This window comes from Ochotona princeps, chromosome 13 (assembly GCF_030435755.1).
Source record: "Ochotona princeps isolate mOchPri1 chromosome 13, mOchPri1.hap1, whole genome shotgun sequence".
Taxonomy (NCBI): domain Eukaryota; kingdom Metazoa; phylum Chordata; class Mammalia; order Lagomorpha; family Ochotonidae; genus Ochotona; species Ochotona princeps.
The window spans coordinates 39,967,962-39,992,178 of NC_080844.1; the positions used below are offsets into that span (position 1 = coordinate 39,967,962).

General features: G+C 50.0%; 1 protein-coding gene across 1 annotated transcript; it reads left to right on the forward strand.

The window, feature by feature from the left end:
- The first annotated feature begins 831 nt into the window (after nucleotides 1-831).
- FFAR4 (free fatty acid receptor 4) lies at nucleotides 832-23,683 on the forward strand. The gene is made up of 3 exons (XM_004580059.4): nucleotides 832-1,503; nucleotides 12,205-12,333; nucleotides 22,213-23,683. Exons 1-3 carry the CDS (start codon nucleotides 910-912, stop codon nucleotides 22,600-22,602), a joined length of 1,113 nt encoding a protein of 370 aa, XP_004580116.2. The 5' UTR covers nucleotides 832-909; the 3' UTR covers nucleotides 22,603-23,683.
- The last annotated feature ends 534 nt before the right edge of the window (nucleotides 23,684-24,217 follow it).

Here is a 24,217-nt window from a genome sequence, read left to right on the forward strand (position 1 = left end):
CAGTCGGGAGGGACGGGGTTCTTAAGCTACCTTTGCTGATCAGCCAGCAGTTTCCTTATTTGTGTAACAAGGTTGAATTGTCCAATTCCTCAAACTAGGACGTCAGCAACACATTCACAGCTTGCTTGTTGTCTACCAGACTCTCAAATAGCTGCCTTCCGGGCATACTGTTTATTCAAATTTTTAATGGCTCACCCCCCCTTTTTTTTTTTACAGGAAAGCCTTTTGTCATTCAGAAGGCACCATTTACACATCCTTCAAAAGCAGTTGCTAACGCTTGAAAATAGGATGGGAAGACTGTGTGACAGTGCCTAGCTAACCTCTTGCTGTCATTTTCATAATCCCCTAATGAGAGAAAATTGTTATTTCCAGTTCCTAGGTGAAAGGGCACAGAGACTAAATAATCCACTGTTAGGATGTAATGGTCTTAAACCCCTTACCTCAACCTGAACCTTGTACAAGTGGCTTTGGGATCCTTGCCAGAGCCACGGGGCTTCTTTACTGAAGTCTGAGTAACAAAAGCCAAAATAGTCTCCCAAGTCCAGCTGCGACATTCTTAGCATTTAATTGAATCTGTGGTAAGATGTTTTACACTGGTGTGTCCTACAAACTGGCAGAGTCTGGGAGGTCCCGCGGGCACTCCAGGGACTCACTGGCGTCTGGTGGCTTCCAAGCCGCCCCAGGGCTCTAAGACTTAACCTTGGGCTAGCGGGGAGTGGCCGCAACCGGGGTGCTGCAGCACTTCCTCGTTCCCGCGCGCCCTGGGCGCAGCTCCCTGCGCCAGGCGCCGGCGCTGCTGCTGTTCGTGCGGGAGGGAGGGGGGCCGTCAGAGGGGCGATGTCGCAACAGCCACCCTCCCTCTTTCCCCGCCTTGGCACTCAGTCATCTCCCAGATGAGCGCTCTCGCAGATGGCTGCGGGCGGCCGGGCGCCCGGCATGTCCTTAGAGTGCGTGCAGACGGCGGGCGCTGGCGCCCCGCGCAGCCAGGAGCAAGTCAACCGCACCCGCTTCCCCTTCTTCTCCGACTTCAAGGGCGACCACCGGCTGGTGGTGAGCGCCGTGGAGACGATCGTGCTGTCGCTGATCTTTGCGGTGTCGCTGGTGGGCAACGTGTGCGCCCTGGTGCTGGTGGCGCGCCGACGGCGCCGCGGAGCCACCGCTTGTCTGGTGCTCAACCTTTTCTGCGCCGACCTCCTCTTCGCTGTCGCCATCCCGCCAGTACTGGTCGTGCGCTGGACTGAGGCCTGGTTTCTGGGCCGTGTTGCCTGCCACCTGCTCTTCTACGGGATGAGCCTGAGCGGCAGTGTCACCATCCTTACGCTGGCCGCCGTCAGTCTGGAGCGGATGGTGTGCATCGTGCGCCTGCAGCAAGGCGTGCGGGGCCCAGGGCGGCGGGCGCGGGCTATGCTGCTAGCCTTCATCTGGGGCTACTCGGCGCTCACCGCTCTGCCGCTCTGCGTCTTCTTCCAGGTAGTCCAGCAGCGGTTCCCCGGCGCTGACCAGGTGAGCGCCGGACTGTGTGCGGCTAGCAGGTGTCCGGGACAGGCTGCGAGGAGGGACCCGACTGTTAGCAGTGAGCCCGAATGATGCTATAATCTAATATTATAATTCATACAAGAAGGGCTACTTTCTTACACATAATTGTAATGGCAGACCCGTGCCTAGAGCGGTAAAGTTTCATCTCAAATCTCGACCATCCTGCGACATGGGTCTCTTAAAACTCCCTCCCAAATGCTTTAAATGGCGTCTCCAAAAGTCTTGCAATACTGGAAGGACTTTGCAAGATTAGGAACCAGATAGAATTTAGAGGTGCAAGATGGCTGTCGAATGTGTTGTGTTCTGACTTCTCGCCTGGTGACATAATATCACACCCACTTTCCTGATTAGAAAGCCCAGGTTCGACCAGAGTTGCAGCAGGAGCTGAGCCAGTTTCCATTGGCTTAGTATCCAGCTAGGAAAGCCCATGGAAGGTGCTTGTGAAGTGTGGGAGGGACAAAGGGCATCTGAGACCTGGTGCTGCCTCTGAAGGAGCTGTGACTTCCTCTCTGGGAGCCCCAGTTTTTCCATCTGCAGGATTCGGATTAGGCTGGCTCTCCCGGCTCCTACCCTGGGGGCCTTAGATCAAAGCCTTCAGGGTATCTCAGCGGCACAAATGTGAAGCTTCATTCCAGGCGGCAGATCCCCAGTTATGCTGGGGTCACAAGGCGGCTGTGAGACCAAGGTCTGACAAAAGCTTTGTGGACGGTGCCAGATGCTGGCTCTAATCCCCTGGGGTTCTGCCTTCCAAAATCTTGGTGCGGTGCGGTGCGGCTGCAGAGTTTGAGCGCCTAGATTCACCTGCAAGGCCACCTTGGGTTGGAAGGACAGGGGAGGGGTCGCGGGTAAGCACAGAACCCTGGGTCTTCCCAGTTTGTTGAGCTCCTCAGCCTCTCCCTGCTGGGAGACTTGGTCAGTGTGCACGGCCTCCTAGCGCCAAGAGGGGCTGGCTCCAGGCTGCGTTCTCCTTGCCTTCTGTGTCCCTGCTAAGTTCACGGGTTTTAACTCTCACCTCTGGAGCTAGGAGGCAGTGGGGGCACTCTGGACCACCTCAAAGACAGGCTGTCTTAGTGGGCCACAGGTGGTGGTGTGGGGGAGGGAGTTGGCCTCTGGGGAAGGGAGAGCGCACTCTGAACAGTTAGTCAGAACTGCCGCTCCTTGCAGGCTTTGTGACCCTCTGGAGAGCAGGTGCAGAGGTGGGCTTCTCTGGGCTTCTCCCCAGGCCCCACAGGAGCCTTCCAGAGGGTGGGGCGGGGGTGGAGTTTCATCCTGTTCCAGCAAGCAGTTCTGTTTTTTTTTTCTTTCACTTCTCTGCTTTCCCCTCCGCTCCCTTCTCTCTCTCTTTCTCAGATAATATAAATGGAACACAATTCAAACCTAACAGCCTGTTCCTCATAGTTTATTTCTTGTGTGGAATACATTTTTTTTTTTTTTTTTGCGGAGGAGAGACTAGTGTTATCATTTATTTATCTTATAATTTGTTTAAACTTTTCAAGGGAAACTATACATGTTAGTGGGGTGCCAGAGGACCCCCCACTGTGCACATTCTCGCATTGTGGAATCAGGACAAACAGATCCATCTCCTCAGACACACCTCAGATACCCCATGGGTCTCTCCATCACAAGTTGAAAACACTCCACATTTTTTCCTCTGGTCTTTCCTGCCTCCCCTTTTTTGGTAAATGTTCCACATGACATCACCAACGACAGTCACCCCACTATGCCTGTGACTGTGTGGGCTCTGTTGAGGGGTGTTTGTTTGCTTCTGACCTTGGATGGACTAGCAGGTAGGAGCTGCCTCAGATCAGCAATTGCTCCAAGAATCCCTGAGCCTGAAGAGCCAGGCCTGCCCATGTGGTAGCCTGACAAGTCAGGGCTGGGGACCCAGAGAGCCTGGATTCGCGGACTTGCTGGCTGCGACAGGTGCAGGCCAATCGTGGACTGCAGCACATCAGCAGAGTCATCCTGCTCAGTGCAGGTGTACCTGAGAACCCAGGCGGGCCACCCACAGGCTTCTACAAGAAGACCAGTGAGAGGAGCAGGAATCTAGGGTTCTGCCACCCGCCACATCTTTAAGCCTTTCCTTCCCTGAGGTGCTCTCTGTCTGTGTTTTTCATAGAACCCAAGGGATTTCTCAGAAATTAAGAAAATTAAAGATCAAATAGAACATATTTTTAAATTTCCAGACTTGGAAATTCGTGCCTTTCCCAATTCTTTGAGATATAATACTACTTATTGGCAAATAATGTGATTAAAGAAAATCCTTTTCCCCTTCCTGCCAAAGCCTTAGACTGAGGGTGTGCTGACATGGACACAGGTGATGAAATGGGACCTCCCTCTGTGCCTGGGGGCTCTGCACGTCCCTGCTGATGTGGCCTCTGTGTGGGGTTGGTGCCCCCAATAGCACTTGCAGAACGGCCAGAATTGCATAGCCAGTTGCTTCTACGCAGGCTGACCTAGTGGCAGCTGGGTACACGGATCCCTCTCGTTCTAACATGGGAGAGAATTCTTCAGTTTGAAGAGTCACTAGAAAGGCCTTTGGGCCAAGTCACTAGGAGGCAATGGGCCCCTATTCCACCTCAGGAAGCTTGGGTAGCCAGGTGCCTTAGTGACCTGCAGCAGAACCAGTCACAGAAATTAGCGCAAGTGGTGGTGCTCGGGAGGAAGTGTGTAGTGAAAAAAATGGGTCACTCCGTCTGCTCTCATCTCCCTGGTTTTCTCCCCAATCTCAACCCTAATTGACCTCTCTCTCTACCCCTCTCTCTCTTTCTCTCTCTTTCTCCTTCCCTCCCTTTCTCTTGCTCTTTCACTATTATTATTTTACTGTTATTGTATCTATCTATCTACCTATGGCTTTTAACTACCACCTGTCAGCCAAGGCCTAAAAATACTTACTGGATAATTTCACAATTAAACAATTCACAAATGTCAATCCTTTTTATTATAGCCTATGATAATTGTTCTGTCTTCTTATAAAGTAATGTTAATCTTTCACAGCACCTAATTTATAAATTAAACTTTATCACAGGGAAAAATTCTAGATACCATATATATCATCGTATGTACAGGGTTTGGCAGCCTGTAGTTTCAAGGGTCTCACAACATATTCCCCATGAGTAAAGGGGCGGAGGGCTGTGGCATTCTAGGTTTGCTGCGTTCCTCTCAAGGATACCAGCTAGCAGACCTACACGCTGCCTACATCCCCCCAGCTCTCAAGGTCTGAGAGAGGAGAGAGAGAATACAGCCATTTGGAAACAGGACTGAGGAGGGTCTAGTCTGGACTAACTCATATTTAAAATGAGCCATAGCTGCCTTTCTCAGGTCTCATAGTCACTGCTGCCTGCAAGCTTTCTGCTTGCAGAGTCTGCCTGCTGGAACACTGCCTGTGGAGGTTTTGTTTGGGGGAATATTTTCTTACCCTGTCATGTGCTGAGAGCACCTGCTAGCTCCAGGCACTCACTGGCACCCCGGTTAAGGAGACTAACCCACCTCCTTGCAGTCCATCCAGGGAAGCAGTGTGCCTGGGAGCTCTCTGCTCTTCTGAGACTTCCGAGACAGGGACACAGTGGGGATGGGAGACCAGATTCTGAAATGACACATAAGAGTGGGTGAGACTATAGACATGTTAGAAATCCCAGCAGTGTGGTATTTAAGGGTGATGCTTTGGAGTTAGACATGGCAAGTCCAACTCCCATTTCTGGATCCTTATAAGAGTCACATGACACAAGGCAAGCGATCATGCCTCTTTATGCGTCACTCTGCTTGTTTGCAAAATGGGCATGATGATACAGGGTCAAGCCTATGGAATTACCATGGGGACTAATGTTCAGTCAATGGGCCCACACCTGGCACGTCCACAGTGAAGCACTCAAGAATTACAGGCTGCTATTGCTTGCCTTATCATCAAGCATAAACATGTTAAACAGTCCTCAAACAGTGTAATTCTCCTGATTGCTGTGAAATGATGGGCTGCCACTCTCCAAGGGTGGAAACTTCTTAGCAACGTTCCCATGTCAGCTGGGGTGCTCTACCTGCTGCGATGGGGATTCCTCCTGGTGTGTGCTGTGGCCCCAGCTGGGCGGTAACCCAACTGGGCAGATGGGGAAGACTGTCCACCCTGGCCAGATTGTGCCACCCACTCATTGTGCAAACGTATACTGAGTGTGCATCTCCACTCGTCCCCGCCACACACCATATAAATGTACATAAATGAAGAAAAGGAAGTGATTTTACTGGGCATGCAGACAGTCTAGACCTGGTCCTTAGTGGTCATCGCCATAACCCACAAGTAGGTGTCATGAGGTTTACTTTCTGTAGGAGGAAATGGCCAAAGCTGTGCGGGCAAAGGATGCAGCTGGAGTGTAGGCCAAGTCTGGCTCCTCCGGCACCCTAGCCCCATGAGCTCATATTTCCTTAAGGGACGTTTAATACCAGACCAGTAATGTTTCCATGGCTCTGTGGAGGGCTTGGAGCCTGAGAACACAAACACAGCTCACTTGCCTTTGGCGCTATCCGATATCCTTTCAAAACACAGGAGAGTAAGTCCGTCTCTTGTCTTGATGGTTTCTTTCTTTTCTGTTGGGAAGCTGATAGAAAAGATTCCTATTTAGCTTCAATGGCATCGGCATCGTCCATTTGACTTGAAGAATTGGGGCAGGTGCTGCAGGGAGACAAGGGCACTGCTGGAGTCAGACACAGTTCACCTGCAGGTCAGCCAATGTGCTGGGGGGAGGAGGGCTGGACACGTGAGCAGTGAACCGAGACCGGTATATCAGTCCTATCTAGAGAATCCCTCCAACTGTGCCCCCAGCAGGTGCTGGGATGCTGCGGTGAGTTAGGCTATGCCCCTGCCTGCTGCAGGATACCTCCTGAGAGCCACACAGGTGCTTCCTACACAGGCTGCATGTTGGAAGCCTGAGCATGTGTCTCCACTGGCTGTGGGTATAAGGAGCACTGAGTTGTGCAATGTTACAGGGGAACTCAAGGGCACCATGAGCAGAGGAACCAGATCATGTGGAGGCCCCAGAAGCCCTACTTGCTGCTCTTGGTCCTGCAAGGGGTCCCCAGCCATGTCCCATGAAATGCAGCAGTGACAACAGGTGGTGCTGGGAGCCTGGCAGGAGCAAGTGGGAGGAGGGTCAGCTTTGGCCCTGTGGGAAGTTTGGACTTGCCAGTGAGAATGAGGGAGATAGGCAGGTTGGATAGCTACTTAGGATTGCGGAGTAGGGAGGCAGGCTCCTGGTGGCTTGGGGAGTGATTTGGCAGGAGGTGGAAGGATTTTATGGGTAGGATGGTCAAAGCTTAGTCACCCTGCAATGGATCTGCCAGGATGAGTTGGTGGCATTGATGGTAGGGCAGTGATGATGGGTGTCCCTGGTCAGGACAGCACTGGGCTAAGAAGGGTGGCCAGGAGCATCACCCCCAAAAGAAGCTGTGGCTTAGATGAGGTAGCAGAGGTGAGGCTGGGGATGGGGTGGAATCCTAGGCACACTGAACTTCTATGGTCTGTGGCCTTCTGCCCTCCTCTCTTGTTTTTGACACTTGAGCATCTGTCTCCTCCTAACACCCCCAATGCAGCCCCACTGCCCTAACCCTCCCTGGCACAGCTGAGGCAGCCTGTCCTGGATGTAACGTTCCTAGTGACTCGGTTGTCCCACTTGCTGCTCCCTGTCCTGGAGTGAGGTGTCTTTGCATCCTTCTCCCCCTCTAAACACATCGTGACCTCCTGGAGGACAGACGGGACAGGTGCCTTACTCGTCCTCACTGTGTGGCCTCCCTCTGGCTCAGCCCCTGTGGCTGGAGACCATGAGTAACTGAGCCAATGAATTCAAGAGCCCCTGTTGTTGGCACTGCCAAGCCCAGTTCTGTAACTCAGTACCGGCAGGCCCAGTATTTTTATTTTTAAACTTTTTTTTTAAAAGATTCAGTTATTTTTATTGGAAAAACAGATTTACAGAGAGAATGAGAGATAAACAGAAAGATTTTTTTTTTCACCTGCTGATTTACTCCCCAAATGACCGTAATGGCTACAGCTGAGCCAATCTTAAGCCAGGAGCCAGAAGCCTCTTCCAGGTCTCCCATGTAGGTGCAGAGTCACAAAGCTTTGGGACATCCTTGAACGGTTTCCCAGGCCACAAGCGGGGGGCTTTATGGAAATTGAGCAATTGGGACACTAACCTATAAGGGGCTTGCAAGGGGATGATCAGCCATTTGGGTAATTGTGCTGAGCCCTTGAAATCTCTTCTGTAAAACCAGGAAGGGTTTCAAATGTACAGAAAACGTCCAGAGAATATGCTAACACTCATGCCCCACTTTCCATATTCTAGCCAACCTTTCCTCTGCTAATTACCATCCGTGGGAGAATGTCTGGAAATGACTTCAATCATATGAACCTTCCCACAGATTCCAAGTTTGGGCCCCGCTCAGATCTTTGTGGTGTGGTGCCTGGTTTTTACTAGTAATGGTTTTGAATGGGAGATGGCTTTTATCAACAATACCATGCAATACCTTCTACAGGGTTTGTCAATTCTTCGCTTAGGCCACCACACAGGTCACGCTGTGTCTTAGTTCATGGATGGGGCACCATGCAGAGTTCTCATGTTGTGTTCTCGTCACCCTTCCTGCCCGGGGGAAGAGCCTCACATCCAAAGGTGAGGGAGCAGCTTCATTGAAGTCATGGACTTCAGGAAGCTTGCTGAGTTGAGTCCATGGTCTCTGTCATGAAAGAACTGGTGAGGTTTGCTGAACTGTTACCCCAAACTATGTTTCCTGTATGCCATCATCTCCCTTAAAATGAAACCAGTATTACCGTTTGCTCTCAAGAAAAGCAACATAGGCACAATATGGCAAATTTGGAAAATTTAGTTAAGCCAAAAGAAGAGCAATCACTGAGAGGCCCACCTACAGGAAGTATTAGCTTTCTGGAGTGTATTCTTCCAGTCTTTTTTCAAGGCAGATGTGTATGTATGCATGTTCAGCACAGTAGGATCACACAGGTGGCACCCTACATGACAAATGGAGGGAGCAGTGCTCCAAAGACAACCAATTAACTGGGGAACATGTGTGCCTTCATGAGCATATTCAAGATGTTGAGGCAATGTAGAACGACCAGGACTACGCAAGATACAGTGACATGATAATCCTCGGGCCCACATTGTTGGTGCAGCAGGTTAAACTGCTGTCTATGATGCCAGGAGCATTGCATAGTGCAACACTGGTTCAAGCCCCAGCTGCTCCACTTCTGATCTAGCTCCCTGTGATGTGACTGGGAAAGCAGCAAAAGATGGCCCAACTGCTTGGGCCCCTGCACCCTTGTGAGAGACCCTGATGGAGTTCCAATTTCTTTTGTCCATCATTCCTCTGCTTCAGCCATCTGGGGAGTAAACTAGTGGATGGAGTCATTCTCTTTCTCTCTCACCCTGCTTGTCACTCTACCTTTCAAATAAATAAAATGAATCTTTAAAAAAAAATTCTGCAACCAGGGTCAGTACAGGATTCCACGGGAGGTGTCTGTCTTGTAGGGTTGTGCCCACTTTTGCCCAAGGGTATGCTGTGGCCACGTGTCTTGGTCAGTGTTCTTACCATCAGGCAGACAGGCACAGGGTCCCTTCTATCATCACCTCCAGGTTTATCTATTCACATTGTTAGGGTTTGACACCAGCAACTCCATTTTGATGATTTCACATGGGCAAATGGCATAGGGGCTTTTTGGCCTGTAAAGAAGGGTGAGCATCTTGTTCTATTGTGACAGTTTCTTCTATAAAATCCTGTTGAATTGGAAGAGATTTTGGCAGTTGATCTGCAAAAGATTTTTGGAAAGAGTTGAGAGTCCCTTGTGGGATTTGACATTTCTTTTTGGATTTTATGTGAAAGGCAGAGGGAGAAAGAAGTACTGGCTTCCACCTTCTGGTTCATTCCCTCAATGCCTGCAACAGTCTAGGCCAGGTCAGTGCCGGGAGACAGGAACTGAGTCCAAGTCTCCATGTGGGTAGCAATGACCCAACTACTTAAGCTATCACTTACTAGCTGCCATAGTGCACACTAGGAGGAAGCTGGATCAGAAGTGGAGACACATTGATATGGAATGTAAGTGAAGTAAGTGGTATTTTAACTACAGGGCTGAATGTCTGCCCCATTAAAATTGTGCTTCAAATTTTCTCTATATGTGGAATACAGAGAGACAAAACCCTGAGGGCTTTGAAGAAATGGTTTTGGACCAAGAGTGATGGCCTGGTGGCTAAATCCTTGAATGCACTGGTGCCGGAGTCCAGCTCCAGCCCGGGGTTCGAAACTCGTGAAGTGTGCGTGGCGTCGGCGCAAAGAGAGAAAGAAAGAGACGGACCACTAGAATTCCATGATGATAGTGGACACAGCAATAAAGCCGTCCGCTTTATTTATACAGAATCAGTTAAACTCTGGCTCAGACTTTTTACGTCATGATTAAATGGGTGTTACTAAAGATAAGGCAAGCTCAATCAGTAACACATACCTCTTGAATCAGCTAAAGGAGGAAATGTAAAGCTCAAAGAAAGAATCAGCTCAGGGAAGAAATGTAACACAGGAAGCAGGACCCAAAGATCAAAGAAAGAAGGAAAGAATGGGTTTCCCCTATACCTGGAAAGTTAGCACCCTTGATTAGCATATCATCAATGGGAGAGGAAAGGCTCTAAACAAGTTCCCACCACCTGGGGACAGAACACCCTTGATTAGCATATCAATGGGGCAGCTGTAGCAGCAGTAGTGAGAAACCTCACTGCTAAAAGCAACATCAGCAACATCAGCTTCCAAGCTCGCACAGATACCGTACGTAAACTGTTAACTCCGCAGAGGCAGACAATGCCTAGGTAGATTACTGAAAACTCAGTGGGGAAGTCTCAGCGGCCCTGCCTGCAATGGAAGCAATGCTCCTCACACCTTCCCGTCTTCCACATCCATCACACGGACCCCGGCACACTGGAATCCCATGTGGGCGCTGGATCGAGTCCTGACTGCTCCACTTCCTACCCAGTTCCCTGCATGTGGCCTGGGAAACCAGTGGAGGATTGACCAAGGCTTTGGGACCCTGCACCTGTGTGGGAGACCTGGCAGACTCCAGGCTCCTGGCTTCAGATTGGCTCAGCTCTGGTTGTTGCAGCCACTTGAGGGGTGGGCCAGCAGACAGAGGGTCTGTTTCTCCTTCTCTCTGTAACTGTGACTTTCCAACAAAAACAAACAAAATCTTAAGAAATGGTTCCAATGTCATGCTTTTCTACTCTCCCTGTGCGCTTTTCCCTCGCAAGCACAGGAATTGGAGACCCAGGCAGCTGAAAGCCTGGGATTCATTTCCTCCAGCTGGTGTTTCCGTATATCTGCCTCTGCCTGTTGCCACCAATGAGCAGGAATGAGGGGTCTGTGGGTAGCAGAGGTCTGAGTAGAAAGTGAAGGCCCCACAGATTGTCTGAAGAAGAGGGGTAACCTCACTGCCAGCGGCCAACTGATCCTGGAGAGACACAAGTTCTCTGTCCACCCACCAAAACATGATAACACTTAACAAACTTTCTGTCATTGGGTGCAGAGGACCTGCTGTGGAAGCACTTCTTTAGAAGGCTTTGTGCACTGCACACCATCCCACAACACAGGAGAAGGATGTGGCCTTCCCATCCTCCCCTTTCCAGGCATAAGCAGGACTGGGATTTTCTTCCTAGGTCCTTGGATGGCCCCTCATGTCACCAAACTCTTCAGGGGAAAATTTCATACGATTAGGAGCAACTACATTTTTAGTGTGTTAGACTAGGGTTTTCAGGGGATGTTTCTAAGCCTTAGCTTCCTCCTCTTTGAAGTGGAAAAATCATAATGTGCACTTTGATGAGGATGTTGTGGGCATTAAGTGAGATAATGGTGGCCAAGTGCTTCCTGGGGCACAGTGAATGCTCCGGTAGACCAGAAGTTGCTGTTTTCTATTAAACCCAAACAGGAAAATGACTGCCTATTTTGAGTTTGATCACCTAATTATAATACATAATTGGGAAATGGTAAATCCTTTGCTTTTGCCGAAAATAGCATTGGATATATATTGGCCAAATGAATGAATGAGTAATGCTAGGATGGTCTATTACTTCTGGACGTGGGTTACACAGCTCTGCTCACCAAACCAGTAACGTGGTCCTTCTTCAGGGTGTGTGAGGCTCTTCTACCTAAAGGGGTTGAGGACAACTTAGTTTCTATATCATTTCATTCCTGCCATCAGAAGGGGACAGAAACTTTGTCGGAGGATAACCAGAGCTGGATGTCTATTCCCTGACCTCATTATTCATTGTGAGAAATCATGGGAGCAGCATCAAGTAATGGTTTGGCAAGGCCCCCTGCAAGGTGGGCTTTGTCGTGGTTTGTCAGACACCTGAGCTCCTCGCAGTGGGCTTAAGTGAGTCTCAGCATTGCAAGTTGTCTAGTTCTTATTTGTGATCCTGAGACTCACTGAAGTCCACTGGAAAACGGAAATAATAATGATGGTTTTCTAAGGGTCAGAAGCAAAGGCTTTGAAAGAGAGCATCAGTGGGAAGGAGTCTGAGATTTATGGTCCTGCCAGATGTGAAACAGCACTACACAACACTATCACCCCCGAGGAGGACTCAGCTAATGGCCAAAGAAGCAGCCAGCGCCTCAATGACATTCTTTCCTTTCTGTAACTAGGAGATTCCGATTTGCACCCTGGTTTGGCCCAACATTGCTGGAGAAATCTTGTGGGATGTGTCTTTCGTGATGTTGAACTTCTTGGTGCCAGGACTGCTCATCGTGATCAGCTACTCCAAGATTTTGCAGGTAAGTGTGTGCCATGCTGCAGCTGGACTTGGCTCGCATTCATGGTAAAAATCTGCCCATTTCTGTGTGGGAAGATACCTGAAGGCTCACGGCAAGCCAAACCTGATTTACTGCCAAGCCATACCTGCGCTGCAAACCTGAAGAATGAGAACTTGGTGTTTCTCTTAAATCATATTTTTATCTTTTTAAACTCATCGTTAAAGTAATAAGTACAAGCTCCTTATAAAAAATAAATGGAAGTGAAAACAGACATGGAAATGTATAACCTGGAAACTGAAAATCAACTTTATCCCCCTTCTTATGTGTTTTAGTTTACTTTTCATGTGTTTGTGATGTATTTTGTGTGTGTGTGTGGATTTAATGAGTGATCCAAATAGGTCATATCTCTTGTGTTCGGTGAATGCTTTGAGTGCATTATACAATCCTGTGTGTGTGTGTTTGGCCAGCCACGTGAAGCTTCAAGTCAAGATGCCTAGAGAGCCATCTGATGTGACTCACGCCTCTATTCTCCCGTATGAGAGCTGTTACTTGCTCTGCAGCTTCCCCTGTTTCACTGGCCACTGTATCTGCCCATCTCCCTGTATCAGTTCCTATCACTCTTTAAGTGGAAGGCTTCCTGATCAGTCCTCAACCAGATACGACATAACTTAGTTGATGGACATTGTGGCCTGGGTCCACTGTAACACACGCAGCTGTTGTAGGGGTTGCAGCAGTGGGGCAAGGGAGCAGGCACACTTTTAAAGTCCCTTTAAGGAAGCCTAACATACCTAGAGGAAGTACAGCAGGCTGACAGAGCAGCTCATCAATTGAACACTCATAAACGCAGCTTGCCGGAGCCCCTCCTATCATCTCCAGTGGCTAGCCCCTCCCTGAAGGGAATGGCCATTTCATCTGTCTCCTGACTCAGGAAGTAATCCCTGTCTTCAAAGTGAACATGTGTGGCAGGCACCCAAAGGCAGGCCAGCCTGGTTCCTAATTATTCAGGTAGCCCATTTGCATGTCAGGTGCTGGCACAGCAAATAGCACGTACTGGAGCTACGCCCATGTTAGAAGATTGCATGCAAAACCTCCACGTCCTTGTGCAAGTTTATGGTTGTTGAATCTTGGCTTTGCAGCCATTTATGTATGGATCATCTGACAAGCAGATGGGCAGTGGGGCCCCATGGATCCTGTTTCCTCCCTGGCAACTTTTACGATGCCTTTTTGTAGTTGAGGATGTGGCTGTCATCTTCCTGGGTGCTCAGAGGGTGAGCCAAGTGAGCCTCCATCCAGGCCTAGTGGTCCTTGGGCCTTCCATGTGATTCTCTAGCCCTCGCTCACCTGGTGACCTATGTACCACTACAACGCTCTCAGCCTAAGGCTCGTTCAAGGCTGTGAGATAGATGCAAGCCTGGATTTAAGGCCTGGAAAGTGCTTAGAAGAGGGCTTCACATACAGATCCATTCATGCTATTGAGTTATTAGCTATTATTCAATTGAGAAGAAAGAAGCGTGGGGGGAGCAGGGGAAGAGGGGAAGAAGCGAAATGCAGAATGGATTTTAAATACTTATTGAACAAATATTTATATAACATTTATCATATGCCAGGAACTAGAAACCCAGGCAGGCACTGAGAGGTTATGCTATTCATCCAAGGTCACACAGCTTGCAGGTGGCAGTGTCAACATTTCAGCCTAGATAATCCAGCCCCAGGGCCTCAATACTCTCATTCCCCAGGCATTTCTCTGGGGTCTGTTGTGTGCCTAATCCTGGTGGAGAGTGGAGGCAGATCAAGAGTGAGCAGCTTGTAATCTTCATGGAGAAGGGACTTAGGCACAGGTGAGAAAGAGGGTGGCCAGGAAAGGGTGTTGCCACCCAGTGAGAGACCCTGGAGCACAGGAGGAGCGAGTCTGAGACTGGGGTGAGAACACCATGCCAACTTCAAAATGCTGCTCAAAGGTCAGGCATCTAGCCTGGTAGCTCAGACGCGTGTGTCTCACAGCAGTATATTCTCAGTGTGTCTCACAGCAGCGGTTCTGGACAGTTTTCTGCTAATGCAAATCCTGTGAAGCAGCAGGTGATAGATCAAGCAGTGGGGTTCCTGCCACCTGCATGGGGACCCAGGACTGAGTGCCTACCTCCTGGCTTCAGTCTTGGCTCATCCCCAGCCGGGGGGTGGGGGAGGGGCGGCATTTGGGAAGTGAATTCGTGAATATGAGTTCTGTCTTGCAAGTCAAGTCAGCAATCACTTTTACAAACTCCAAAGGCTGTAGAGGAGTGCAAAGAGCCATGGAGTCTGACACAGAGCCTTGGAAGGGTTACTTCAGTCTCCTGGCCTTAAGTCTTGCACTTGCCACTTATTGGCTATGTGGCCATGGGCAAGTTACTTACCGTATGAACATCAGTTTCCTCCTTATGCAACATGGTGGTCATTGTGCTAGCAGAATGAAGTTATTATGAGCCTGCAAGAAACTGTTGGTGTCATATACAGTGTCACGCCTGCCTGAGGAAGGTGAGGAGTAAATGGTGCTTGTTATCATTTGGTAGGCAAAGCTATGCTTTCAACAGGTGTCCTAAGCAGCAGGCGGGGCAGACACACTGCTGAGATTTTCCAGTACATGAACAGGAGGCCTGGCTGTGGAGCCCAGCAAGCGCAAGGAATAGCTGCTGGGGCAGGGCTGGCTGCAATGGGCAGCTGCATCTGGGGTTCCCTTATCCTCCACTCCTGAGTCTCTTAAATGCCTAGGGGGCTCTGGTGTGCTCCTTTCTCCAAGCTAAGGGCCACCTGGGTGATCACTTCGGGGTGATCTAGTGAGTAGTGGCGTGAGCTTGTCTGATTCACTGACCCGGACGCAGCAGGTGCATTGCTCTCCCGGCACCCACCCCAGCCTGCAGTTCTGTCCATCACAGACCCCAGGCTAACTCCCAGTCACAGCACACCTGTCGTGACGCACATGGGTGAAATGGTGACCAGGGTGCTAAGTTGAAAATGGAACTTGAATCCTGTCACCTCCCTCCCACAGGGCAACAAACCCAAAGCCCTCACCCAAAGACTCTATATGATCGGGCCCTGCCTGTTCCCCTGGCCTTCCATTCTCCCTGTTTGGTGTGTACATTGGTCTGGGTGCTGCCTCACATGTGCCAACCCACTGCTACTGCCTCAAGAACCTGCCTGCCAGGTTCTCTAGCCTTCTTTTCCCCAGATGTCTGCACAGGCTACAGCCCACTTCATTTGGCTCTTTTGTCCCTGGAAGACTCCCCATCCCTTCCCTAGCCCCTTGGCCTGATTTAGTCCTCTTCGGAGCACCTCTGCCCATGACACATAATATGTATTCTTTGCACATCTTCCTTCTTGCCCACTTCATGAGGACAGAGGCTTGGTTCTGTTCACTGCTTTGTCCTCAGGCACAGAACAAAGCCTGATGTGTTCACTGTAGGTGCTCAACAGATGCTTGTAAGAGGAGCTGGGCAGGAGTCTTGGCTCACATGGAAGGGCCCAGGGGACCTCGTCTTCTTGGGCAGTGGGGAAACCACTGGGAACACAGTCCTAAGACTGGGCTTCTAACCCATGCTTTATGTGGGTCCTTGGGCAAGTCACTTAATTAATGCGGTCTTCCAGTTTCCACTGCAGTCCTGTGTGCCTCAGTGAATGCTTTAACAGAGTCAGATGAAAAAGCAAATATGATTTTTTAAACATTTTTTAAAATAAAGTTTTAAGGTTTTTTTTATAACTTTTTAATTTGAAAAGCAGATTTATAGAGAGAGGCAAGACAGAAAGAGATCTTCCATCTATTGGTTCACTGCTCAAATAGCTATAACGCCTGGAGCTGTGTCAGTTCAAGGTCAGCTTCTTTCAGGTCCCTCACATTGGTACAGGGTCCTAAGGACTTGGGCCAGCCTCTTCTGCTTTCCCAGATGCAATAGCAGGGAGTTAGATCAGAGTGGAACTGCTGGGACTTAGACCAGTGCCCATATCAGATGGTAGCACCACAGGCAGGGGTTTAACCTACATGCCACCACATCAACCACGGTGATCGTGTCTTTAAAAGAACAGTAATACAAACCTACAACTTTTTTAAAAGCTCCTTTCTAGCTCACCATCCAAACTGGCTGCTGCCCGTTTTCCAAGAGGACCATGGCATTGGTCCTCATTTGGTGCCTGTGAGCCTGTTGGGCTGGTAACTTGGAGACTGCTACCAGGTGGATGGGGTGTCTGCCAGATCCCAGCAGTTACCCCTTCTCTGCCCTGAAGACGTACATGGCTCAGACACACTGAGTCAGGTTTTCTGCCCAAGCTGGACCTGGCAGGAGCTGAGCTCAGTAAAATCAACTGAGCATCACGGGGAACGAGCTGCGTGCACAGACCCAGTCATAACATCACCTGCATTTGTGGGATGCAAGCCTCACTTCACCTCCTGCCCCGTGGTCCTCACCTTCGTCTGTCACTACTGCCCCTTGCCAAGGGTCTATCACTCTCTCTCTCTTTTTTTTTTAAAGATTTATTCATTTTATTACAGCCAGATATACACAGAGGAGGAGAGACAGAGAGGAAGATCTTCTGTCCAATGATTCACTCCCCAAGTGAGCCGCAAAGGGCCGATGCGCGCCGATTCGAAGCCGGGAACCTGGAACCTCTTCCGGGTCTCCCACACGTGGGTGCAGTGTCTCAGTGCATTGGGCTGTCCTCAACTGCTTTCCCAGGCCACAAGCAGGGAGCTGGATGGGAAGTGGAGCTGCCGGGATTAGAACTGGCGCCCATATGGGATCCCGGGGCTTTCAAGGCGAGGACTTTAGCCGGTAGGCCACGCCGCCGGGCCCTATCACTCTCTCTTTTTAAATTCGTTTATTTGAAAGGCAGAGTGGGATTTTGTGTGAGAGAGAGAGAGAAAGAGAGAGAGAGAGAGATCTTCCGTCTACTAATTTACTCCCCAAATGGCTATAACAGCCAAGTCTGGACCAGGCTGAAGCAAGAAGCCAGAAACTCCATCTGGGTCTCCCATGTGGGTGGCGGCCACCCAGTCCTTGGGCCATCTTGCTTTGCCTTCCCAGGTACATTAGTAGGAAGCTGGGTGGAGGATGAAACAGTGAAACAGCTGGGACTCAACCTGGTACTCTGATATGGGATACTGCAGGGCCACAACACTAGCCCCTAGGGTCCGGCTCTGTATTTGAGATATGCTCCTATCAAGTTCTAAGATCTTTTATTCTTCCAAAGAGAGTCACATTCAAAACGTTTTGTATGTTAATTGTATTTGAAAGCAGACACACAGAGAGTTTTTCCATCTCCTGGCTCACTTCCCGAATGCCTACAACAGCCACGGCTGTGTGATGCTTATGGGCGCACAAGAACAAAGCCAGGAACCTAGAACTCCACCCAGATCTCCCCTAAAGGTGGCAGGGGTCCAGGTACTTGAGCTGCCACCTGCTACCTCCCAGGTTGTGTGCTAACAGAAAGGCAGGCAGTGTGGCTAGGTTGTGAACCAGGCCTTCTAATGTGGGACAGGAGCATCCTGAGGGGTGACTTATCATTGCACCAAATGCCTGATCCCAGACGCTCACCTTGAGCACTTCCTGGAGTTGTACAGGATGTCAGGTACTAGAAAGGACCCTGTGGTCTGCTCAGTTTGGAAAATACTGAAGTTAGCTGGAATTCTTTCCTGCAGGACTTTTCTTCAGAACCTTTATTTTGCTAATAGTCTTCCTGGGTCTCCAAACACAGGGACCTAGTAGGCAGCATTGTTAAATCGGCTGGTGACACGGCCTTCTCCTCCTCCTGGGACTGGCGCCCCATGTCATGCCCTTTGAGGTCTTCCCCTTGGCTGCTTGCTCTGACCTGGGCAAGATTTCAGGGCAGGCTGCCATTTGGCGCTTCCCCTAGCAGTCACCTTTCCCGGGCTGTTTCATGGGCTGGAGCAGTGGCCGTCCCTGCTTCCTCTTTCCTTGTGACCCAGGCCATACATCTTCAGTGGCTATTTCCAAAGTTTTCCTAGGGGAACAGCCTCCCAGAAAGTCATAAATACCTTTGATTGAGTTGTCAATGCCGGCTGTTTGGGACATGGTATATCCCCATCACCCCCAGAGAGAGAGAGAGAGAGAGAGAGAGAGAGAGAGAGAGAGAGAGAAATCTTCTACTTGCTGATTTACGCCCCCAAATGGCCACAATGGCTCAAGCTGAGCTAAACCCAAGGCAGGATCCAGGAGCTTCTTCCAGGTCTCCCACATGGATAGCCAAGGCCTTGGCTATCCTCCACTGCTTTCTCAGTCCAGAGTCAGGAAGCTGGATTAGAAGTGGAATAGCAGGGACTCAAACCAGTACCTACATGGGATGCTGGTGCTGCAGGTGGAAAATTAGCCTGCTGATTTAGCATGCCAGCTGCTTGCAGCCTTTTATGAAATATTTCATTAAAAAAATATTTACTGGGGCCCAGTGTGGTAGCCTAACAGCTAAAGTACTCGTCTTGCACGCTCTGGGATCCCATGCGGGCTCACCTTTCACGCTCTGGGATCCCAAGAGAAAGAACTTCCATCCACTAATTCACTTCCCAAATGGCTGCAATAGCCAGAGCTGAGCCAACCTGAAGCCAGGAGCTTCCAACCTGAAGCCAGGGTCTCCCACATGGTACAGGGTCCCAAGGACTTGGGCCATTCTCCATTGCTTTCCCAGACCACAAGCAGGGAGTTGGATGGGAAGTGAAACAGCCAGAAAATGAACTGGAACACAAATGGGATACTGCTGCTTGGAGGTGGAGGATTGAAACGGATCATCTTAAATTGGGTTTTCATAGATGGAGGTTTCCCTTTATTGTGATGAGTGGAATTAATTTCAAAAGGTGGCTTAAACATCCTGAGGTTCAAGTTTCTCATCTGAAAAATGGGAATTATCATGGAACAAATCCAAAGAGGAGCTGTGAAGGTTAAATGTGAAAATTGAACAGATGTACAACATGGAGCTGGCTGCACGTACGTTTTCCCTAAAGCAGCCGTTCCGATTTCTGTGGTTCTGGAGGACGGGGAGCTGCGAGACAGAAAGCCTGCTGTCCCGGTCACTGTGACCAGGTGCACTAAACCACTGCACAGAGCACCAGTCACCACGGAGAGCAAGCCGTCAGTGCATGGACTCAAAATGCAATCCAAACACTTTCCTGTAATGAGTTGGTCACATGTAGTCTAAGGGGAATATTGTAAGCCATTCAAATCTTGATCTTAGCTTGCCAACATTGCAAAGAATGCTAAATACTTCCCCTGCTGAAATTCAGGAGCCTCAGGGAAACAGTCCCACGGGACCAGCATGGGGCTGACAATGAGATCTATGGCTGCTCAGTTTCCTGTGCAGGTGGCATAAACACCTCCCATGCGGCCAGCAGGCTTTTTCTGAGGGAGAAGCAATAGGACCCAGACCAGACCACTTTGCCAGAGTTAGCAGTGTAGTGGGGATATTCCAGCCTGTGTGTCCTTTCCAGGAAGCAGGAGTCACAGGCTGGGTGTCAGGTTCATGGATGCTGTGTTTCATGAAAACACTGGCTAGTTGGCCACCTCTAGCCTGGTCCCTCCCCTTCCCCAAGGGGTACCACTGAAGCCAAATGAGAGAGGAGAGTTGGCCTGGAGGTCTCCCCTATGTCTGTGCTTACAGGATAGCTAGGTCACTGGGCTTTTTTGCTTTCTGAAGTGAACACTTGCAAGTCACCTGTTTTCTATTTGTTTGTTTGTTTGTTTGTTTGTTTTAACATTTATTCATTTTTATTTGAAAGTCAGATTTCCAGAGAGAAGGAGATAAAAATCTTCCATCTGCTGGTTCACTCCCCAAGTAGCCACTATGGCTGGTGCTGAACTGATCCGATGCTAGGAGTCAGGAGCTTCTCCCAGGTCTCCCATTCTGGTGTAGGGTCCCAAGGCTTTGGGCTGTCCTCAACTGCTTTCTCAGGCCACAAGCAAGGAGCTTGATGGGAAGTGGAGCAGCCAAAATGTGAATTGGCGGTGTCCATATGGGATCCCAGAGGTTGCAAGGCAAGGACTTTAGTTACCAGGCTACCACACCGGGCCCAAGTTATCTGTTTTCAAGGCAGCTTAACCAAGCTGTCTCTCCGATGGCTGCTTCCTCACCAGTAGGGTGAAGGATGAACCAGTCCCTGGTGACGCCAAGTGTGGTCCTCAGATCCGAAGCAGCGGTGGCAGGAGCAGCTGAGATGGCACGCTGCAAGAATTGGTTGGAGACACAGACTGCCGACTCCGAGACCACAGTGACACGAATCATCTTGGCGGTCTCCAGGGGGTATTTCTGTGTGGGTCAAACATGTTGCCTTCCTGTGTGGCTCCGTGGAGGGGAGCCCACGTGGGACTTTTAGTCTGGTCAGCGTGGCCAGTAGCTGGGCCATTTCTGTGCCCAACACTGCCCCCTGTCCAAACGCTCTCTGACCAACACTGAAGCAGGAGCCTCTAACTGAATAAACCAGAAATAGGACTGAACGAGGCCTGTAGGAGTCCCCTCAAAAAAGATTTCAGAATCCCGTGCAAAACCCACAAAACCAGGGTCGTCTTTCATGCCCTCAATCCCTCTGCTGAAATTCTGACCCTGCTTGTCAGGACAAAATATTAGTCACCGTCACCTTTCCACTGAGGGATTTACGGTACCCACCCTCTCACTTAGGTGTGCCAAGCTAGGTGCGAGGGCGTTGATTCTTCCAATTACTGCCTCTCGACTTGGGGCATAAACACCCAATAGCTGTGTTTTCTCAGCAAATGTCACCAGCAGAGCTCTGGCCAGCTCCTCTTTCATACTGGGCAGGGACAGCTGATTCCAGAAGCCTCAGGTCCTTCTTTGGTTCTGCCTTCTTCTTTTAAAACGTTCATCCCCAGGTCACTTCACAGCTTCCCTGGGGCTGAGAAAGGGATGGAGCTGGGGGCTGTTACTATCCCCGGTTGCCCTCAAGGTCATGGTTGCCCTGGTGAGAAGCTGATCCCATCTGTTGATCACTGCTCCTGGTTTCCAGGTGGTGATGGTGAGGTGTCAACAGGCCCTGCTGCTGAGGGGGTCTTTGCTAAGTTGCATCACCCCAGATGCGGGGGTGGCCTGGCACATTGCCAGGCCCATGTTTGGTTGACCATGGCAGTGGCCTGTGAGTCCACTAATCTTCCACAGCCCTCAGCCCAGGGGCTCAGGGGCAGATTAGGATGTACTCCCTCTTGCTTTTGAGACAGGAAAAGGCCACTGTTGGTGGGGTATGGGACATGCTTCTGCTTTGCCTGACCATTCTTCTGCGGTCTCTCCCCAGCAAGCAGCCTGAAAGGCAGAGAGGCGAGAGAGTGCATTCTGCCCCTTGAACCACCACTTTCCCAGACAAACCAGCTCGGCCAAGCAAAGTACCCTGCAGTAGGCACCTGGGGAAACCGTGGCACAGCTACATAGGGAATATATGTGAACTGCGCTGTGTGTCGGGCACAAGGGCAGCTCAGATGTCATCACCCGCCATGTGTGTGCTTCTGGTGCATTTCCAGCAGCTCACCCCGGAGCCCATTCATTTCAGTCACCTCTGGGGAGCGGTAATGGTGAGAGGAACAGAACAGACAATGTGTTCATGACTAATCCAGGCTTCTACTTCCCCTCATCGTCTCTTTTCAATGTGTGTGATGTTCTGCCATATTTTTCCAGCACATTCTTTTTTTTATCCTTATTTTTATTTTTATTAATGACATTGCATTATGTGACAGTTTTATAGGTACTGGGATTCCCCCCATCCTTTCCAGCACAATCTAAGTGCAGGCAGCAGGCCAGGTCTCTGGGAGGGCAGCTCTCTCCACTCCAAGTCCTAAGCCAGACCTCATCAGCACATCAGGAGAGGACAGATCCCAAGTCCCTGATGATCCACCGTGAAGTGTGCTCTGATTCTGTCCTGGCTTCTTGCAGATAACCAAGGCATCCAGGAGGAGGCTCACAGTGAGCCTGGCCTACTCCGAGAGCCACCAGGTCCGCGTGTCGCAGCAGGACTTCCGGCTCTTCCGCACCCTCTTCCTGCTCATGGTCTCCTTCTTCATCATGTGGAGTCCCATCATCATCACCATTCTGCTCATCTTGATCCAGAACTTCCAGCAGGACCTAGTCATCTGGCCGTCTCTCTTCTTCTGGGTGGTGGCCTTCACCTTCTCCAACTCTGCCCTGAACCCCATCCTCTACAACATGTCCCTGTTCAGGAATGAATGGAGGAAAACCTTCTGCTGTTGCTTGTTCTCAGAAAAGGCAGCCATTTTCATAGACACATCTGCCAGGAGAAATGACTTGTCTGTTATCTCCAGCTAAGGAGCTTCAGCCTGGAGGCAGGGGTCTCACTCCCAGGCCAACCACTGGATGTGCAAGGGAGTGACTGCAAGAACATCTGCCAGGGTGGCTTGCTTGAGGCAAGTGTCACCTTTGCATACACACTGCTGGCTAATTAAGGACTGAGCAGTATGGCAATATTTTTCCTTTACCAAAGGATGCATTGTGGGTTCCTCTCTTACCTGAACTTTTTCAGTGTGTTCGGAATATGATTTCGGTGAATTGATTTTTATTTATAACTGATCAGCAATCCATCTCCTGCCTATAAAGAAAGCTACACCTGACCAGTTTCTGAAGTGAGTCTTGGGATGGATTTAGGGTATTGATTTCCCCATTTTGAGCTCATGAGGCCGCAGGATCAGTCATTAATGCCAAGGGCCCTTCCTACTTCATTTATACAAAATGTTGTGTCATGGATTTGTTTAGGAATAGCAGTGTCATAAAATCCAAGAGAAGGTGGGAAGACTCCAGAGTGTTTGAGTGATGGCAGCAGTAAATTCCTTCATTGTTCCAACCCCTCAGCGACCTCCACAGTACCTGCTGTGGCTAGACAGTGCTCCCGAGGTCAGAAACACAGCATGGACCCAATTGCCACTTAGCACCCAGCTTACCTTCCATATCAAACCAGTTGATAAAGAACACATCGTCAAAGCTAATAGATGTTGTGAAGATATTAGGACACAGTGCTGTAGAGATGATGGTCACTTCAATGGGGGTGGGGACCTGGGAAGACCTTTCTGAGGAATGATGTTTGGGTCAAATGGTGGAGGACAAGAGCCAGCATGTGAGCCAGGGGAAGGGGCTTGCAGGTGGACAAGATTCTGGCACAGAGCACTAACAAGCTCATGTGACAGAAGGAAGACTAGTGTGACCCAAGTCAAGCAAGGTACTGTCTGGGACTCCTCCACACCACACAACATCCTTAATGCTGGGACAGGGTGAGGAGCGGATGGAGTGCCTCAGTGCACACCAGGGAAGTCACAGACCTAGATCAGGGCAGAACTGTGACATGGCCAGAGGAACCCAGGGGCAGGGACTGGAGCTAATGTCCATGACCTGTTTGGGTGTTTGGGTGTTACTCGGGCTGCCATGCAGGGAACAGACTGAGGAGGAAGTATGAAGATGCGGACCAGTTAGGCAGCCGCTGAAGGGGAAGACGACGGGGGTCTCAAAGCAGGGTGGCATTGGGGGAGAGTGGCATAAAGTGATCGTGAGGTCTGTTTTGGGAATGTGGAGCAAAGATAACTGACTGACAGAGAAAGGTGGAGGATGTGAGTGAAGGAGATTATAATGTGAGTTCAGATTTTTATCTGAATGCTAGTTGGTCGGATGACACAATAGGTAACAAAAACGGGGAAGGCTGGCAGAAAGGGTGGGAACACCACATTGCACTTGGAGTATACAAACGTAAAAACTGAATGAGAGATCCCGATAGGACAGGCAGGTGCATTTACAGCTAGAGAACTTAGGCCTGGAGTGACAATGTTGGGAGACGCCGATGGTGTTTAGCAACTACGGTCTAATGAAATATCCCTGAGAGGTGAAGAGAGGCAATTCAGAGCCAAAGACTGAGCCCAAGGAGACATCAATACTTGGG